This window comes from Sinocyclocheilus rhinocerous, unplaced genomic scaffold (genome assembly GCF_001515625.1).
Source record: "Sinocyclocheilus rhinocerous isolate Xijiao unplaced genomic scaffold, SAMN03320098_v1.1 scaffold550, whole genome shotgun sequence".
NCBI lineage: Eukaryota > Metazoa > Chordata > Actinopteri > Cypriniformes > Cyprinidae > Sinocyclocheilus > Sinocyclocheilus rhinocerous.
In genome coordinates this window covers 470,848-475,629 of record NW_015667382.1, presented here as the reverse complement: position 1 = coordinate 475,629, position 4,782 = coordinate 470,848, and the positions used below count along the sequence as shown (strand labels likewise).

The 4,782-nt window shown below is 38.2% G+C and overlaps 1 protein-coding gene across 2 annotated transcripts; it reads right to left on the bottom strand.

The window, feature by feature from the left end:
- Window positions 1-1,246: 1,246 nt before the first annotated feature.
- Window positions 1,247-4,170, bottom strand: LOC107733907 (glutamine synthetase). Of its 2 annotated transcripts, none has more exons than XM_016545754.1 (7): window positions 4,063-4,170; window positions 3,319-3,513; window positions 3,030-3,191; window positions 2,783-2,929; window positions 2,573-2,700; window positions 2,199-2,398; window positions 1,247-2,087 (listed from the first exon to the last, which is right to left on the bottom strand). In XM_016545754.1, the coding sequence occupies exons 2-7, from the start codon at window positions 3,482-3,484 to the stop codon at window positions 1,772-1,774; spliced, it is 1,119 nt and encodes a 372-aa protein (XP_016401240.1). In that variant the 5' UTR covers window positions 3,485-3,513; window positions 4,063-4,170; the 3' UTR covers window positions 1,247-1,771. The 2 variants fall into 2 exon arrangements, with proteins under 2 accessions (XP_016401240.1, XP_016401239.1); XM_016545753.1 differs by having other exon boundaries at window positions 3,319-3,502.
- Window positions 4,171-4,782: the final 612 nt, after the last annotated feature.

The following is a 4,782-nucleotide window of genomic DNA, read 5'->3' as shown; positions in this document are numbered from 1 at the left end:
CATTGATGTATGGTTTGTTAGGATAGGACAATATTTGGCCGAGATACAATTATTTGAAAATCTGGAATCTGAGGTTGCAAAAAAATTAAATATTGGGAAAATCTCTTTTAAAGTTGTCCAAATGAAGTCCTTAGCAATGCATATTACAAACCAAAAATTAAGTTTTTATATATTTATGGTAGAAAATTTACAAAATATCTTCATGGAACATGATCTTTACTTAATATCCTAATGATTTTTGGCATAAAAGAAAAATCGTTCATTTTGACCCATACAATGTATTGTCTATTGCTACAAATATACCCATGCTGCTTATGACTGGTGTTGTGGTCCACGGTCACAAATAACATGACAACATGAAAAAATGGATCCATCCTGCATTGTATCAACAGTTCAGGCTGGTGATGGTGGCGTAGTGGTGTGGGGAATATTTTCTTGGCACACTTTGGGCCCCTTAGTACCAACATTGTCTTCCAGTAGTATATTAGCCATGTTACAAAGCTCAAATTATCTCAAGCTGGTTCCCTGAACACGACAATGAGTTCACTATGAACTCCAATGACCTTCACAGTCAACAGATCTAATAGATCACCTTTAGGATGTGGTGGAACGGACGATTCACATAATAGATGTGCAGGAAAGGCGTGATGCTGTCATGTCAATATAAATCAAAATCTGTGAGCACCTTGTTGAATCTATGCCACAGAGAATTAAGGCAGTTCTGAAGGCAAAAGGGACTAGCAAAGGCACTAAAAAGGTGTACCTAATAAAGTGGAGTAGTAAAATAAAGTGGAGTAAAATATGCAGATGATGGTCAGTTAATGGATTTTGAGTGGTCTGTGGCATCTGCCAATGTTTTTGAAAATAAAATTGCACCATTAAAGTTGTGTAAATATAATTCAAAGCAAAAGAAATGTACATATAGCTTGATGTTAAATTCATGCAACTGTTGTGTATTGATTTGGTCTACACCTACATTTTTACCTCTTGTGATTGTATTTAGGTTTCAAAAAGTATTCAAGTTTCACATGGTAAGCAAAACTTTTAAAGGTTAAACTGTTGTTCGTACAGCTTGTTTTCTGCAAGAATCCAAAAACCAATATAAAAAACCTATTAGGATTTTGTTGAGGGAACCAGGGCGATGCCAACTTCTAGGCTGGCCTACAAAAACATCAGTGCAGCACTCTATTGGATAACCTGTCCAGAAGGACTGATGCAGAGGGGAAAAAACTACAGAGAAACAACATTTTAGTAAAATTCTTGATGTTTTAATGTAAAGAGAAGTGTTTTTGTTTTTGGAACCATGGTACTGCAAATATAAAATGCACAAACCTGTGAACAGTCAGAGCAATATCAGTATAAACAATGCATTTTGGTCCCTGTGAGAAACAGTACCATAATTTATAACCTGGTGAATAAAATTCTAAAACTACATAAAAAGCATTAAAATATCTAGAGTTAGTTTATAAAAACCATGTTAAATTTGATAACACAAATCAGTGTTTGACACACAAGAACAACTTTAAAGGCCAAGTAGTAGTAGGAGTAATCTTAGGTGCAAAGTTCTGTCTCTATCAAAACTAGGATTTCAGCCAGAATCTGGTATCATTACATCCACAAACCTGATATAAAAAGACACTGGCAGTGAGAAAGCTAAAACTGTGGCATAAACTGACCCAATCATCCCACATTTCAAACGGACTAATGAACTCAAAATACAAGGCGTCACTAAGATATTTCATTACTAAAAACGACATTTCAGTCCAATATTTCACTTGTATTTCACTGGCTCTTCGCTCTCTTCATTGAGCAGACATGTGCGTACAAGAGCTTCAGTGACCGCGTAAGGATCGCAGTTGGCTGAGGGACGACGGTCTTCAAAGTAGCCCTTCATTTCCTGGCCCACAGATCGTGGGATTCGGATGCTAGCACCACGGTTAGCCACTCCAGCAGAGAACTCATTGATGTTGGAAGTCTCGTGATGGCCGGTCAGTCGTCTGGCATTGTCCAACCCTCCTTTAGGATCATAGGCACGAATATGGTACTGGTGTCTCTTGGCCAGCCTCTCAATCGACTCCTCAATGTATCTAAAATTAAAAGAAAATAATACAAATTATTTGATTAACATAACCAATGACCATTTTATGTCAGTGGTACAGTGTGGGGACAAGACTCTAGGCTTCCTTTTACACACTTACTTCAAACCCCCTTCCACACGCATCTCCTTCGTGCTAAAGTTGGTGTGGCAGCCAGCTCCATTCCAGTTCCCTGGAATGGGCTTGGGGTCGAAAGAGGCCACAATGCCAAAGTCCTCACAAACCCTGTGCAGGAGGAAGCGGGCGATCCACAAATGGTCTCCCATGTCAATCCCCTCACAAGGGCCAACTTGAAATTCCCACTGAAGAACAACAAGACAACTTCAGCAACTAATTTGTTTCAAGTTGATTACACTATATTGTACCCTACAGAGCATATACATACACGTACATATAAACACACACACACAATTGAAATTAAACGCATTTCCTAAATGTATTGCTTATTAGCCATCACCCCAATAGGAAGACTTTACCTGTGCAGGCATGACTTCAGCATTGGTGCCACAGATTTTTACTCCAGCATACAGACAGGCTCTATAATGGGCTTCTACAACATCTCGTCCATAGGCCTTATCAGCTCCCACACCACAGTAGTATGGACCTAATCAAACAAATCCTATTAATTTCCTTAAACAGAAGTTTTCCAGCCATTTAGAAACCTTGTACCCATAGGTGACATCTACCTTGAGGTCCAGGGAAGCCATTGGAGGGCCAACCAAATGGATGACCATCTGTGCCGAGAAGAGTGTACTCTTGTTCCATTCCAAACCAAGGATGCTGGTTCTGCACCATACTCATGATCTTTTTACACATCTGACGAAGGTTGGTTTCTTAAGGAGAAACACAAGAAACATTAATGCAACGTTCAATGTGAAATCACCTGGTATAATACTCATCTGGTATCAATTATGGTATTTCACATTTACACACCTGCAGGTTTGTGGTTGTATTTGAGGACTTCACACAGAACCAGTTTGTTGGGGTCCTTCCTGAAGGGGTCTCTGAACATGGCTTGTGGGATCAAGTACATGTCACTGTTGGACCCCTCAGACTGATATGTGCTGGAGCCATCAAAGTTCCATTCAGGAAGATCTACAGAGACACAGAAAGGAGAAGAAAAAAAAAATCTCACTCTTGTTGCAACACTGATGGTGGTTCATTTAACAGCTCTGTTATTTAACATGAGAGACAGATATGATAACTTGAACACAGTAACTACCTTCAATGGTCTTAGGTTCTGAATCTAGAGTCCTGGTCTTGCATCTCAATCCCTCTCCGGTTCCATCAATCCAAATGTACATAGCTTGAACCTGGTCTCCCTGAGGGAGGTCCATGTACTGCTGTTTCACAGCTTTGCTCAGCTTGGAACTGGCTGAAGTGGCCATGGTGGTGCTATATCAAACCTAATAGTAGACTTTGTTGTAAATACAAATCTCATAACGTTCAAAATAACAATATAAAAAAAAAGTATATTATAGATCAAGGAAACCCCCTATTATCAGAAACAAGGTGGCCGGTAGAGCAGCTCAGGTCCATTACGCAATAACAATGGGAGTACCAAGAGCAAGCATCTCACTATCAATTTACTCAAGTTGAAATGGTCATCGTGTACGAATTTAACGAAATCAACGTCTTTACCACTGACTCACAACGAAACGTTCAGAAGGAACTCATAAAACCGTAGTGTAAGTTATACACTATTCAACTAGGCCATTTAAATGCTAGGCATAATACAAAATACTGATGCAACATATTGTTGGGATGACATCAAAAGTGACATACCCAGCAGTTAAGGATAACACAAAATTAAATAGTAGAGTCTTCGATTTTAACTTAATAAACATGAAATCACTCATTTAAACCCTTCAGATTAAAACAAGCTGCTATAAAACATCGTTTAATCATAACATGCCCTGCTACCATTACAAACGCAAATGTTTTGATTAATCATGAAGATACATACCTATCAACGAAAAGAAATAGTCACTATACGAGTGCCAGTATTTCCAGAGGGTTTTAGAAAATAATCCTGCCTGTTTTTCTCTCGTCCTCTTAATAAACAGCTTTTGCTTTGGCCGAACTTTTAAAGAGGGGTTCAGGTCCTTCCGCTCCTGATTGGATGGAGTAAAAACGTGATGTGAGCATTGCTAGGGGACGTCATGTTAAAGGAGCATTTCATTGGACACCATGGAAAACAGGCAGTTCATCCGCACGCGTTTCAGGATGAGTCTTTGTTAGACAAAGATCGTCAAATGGTCTGTTGATGTAAATAATTTTACATCATCTTTTAATAATGAGTTGAACATATACGTCCATGTACTGACCAAGACACTGTTTCATTATAGCTGCTGCCAGAAGAACGACTGTCGATTACAAAGAAAACAGGCAAAACCAAGCACTGGTCCATCACCCCACCTAGTGGTTTTGTGGAAACTCAAACTCAAAGTTTTGTATGAGAAATAGCTGTCTTCAGATAGTGTAAAATACACAGATCGACAAGAATGAATGAATAATAAGTCAATTAAATTTTACACTTTTAAAACAAAATTTTGAGGTTATGATATAAAATGAATTATTATTATTATTACTATTTATTATTATTATTAATTACTCGGTGAATTTTACATTTTGAAATACATTTTGATCATTATTTTAAATAATATTGGCTCAACAAAGTCTTGTG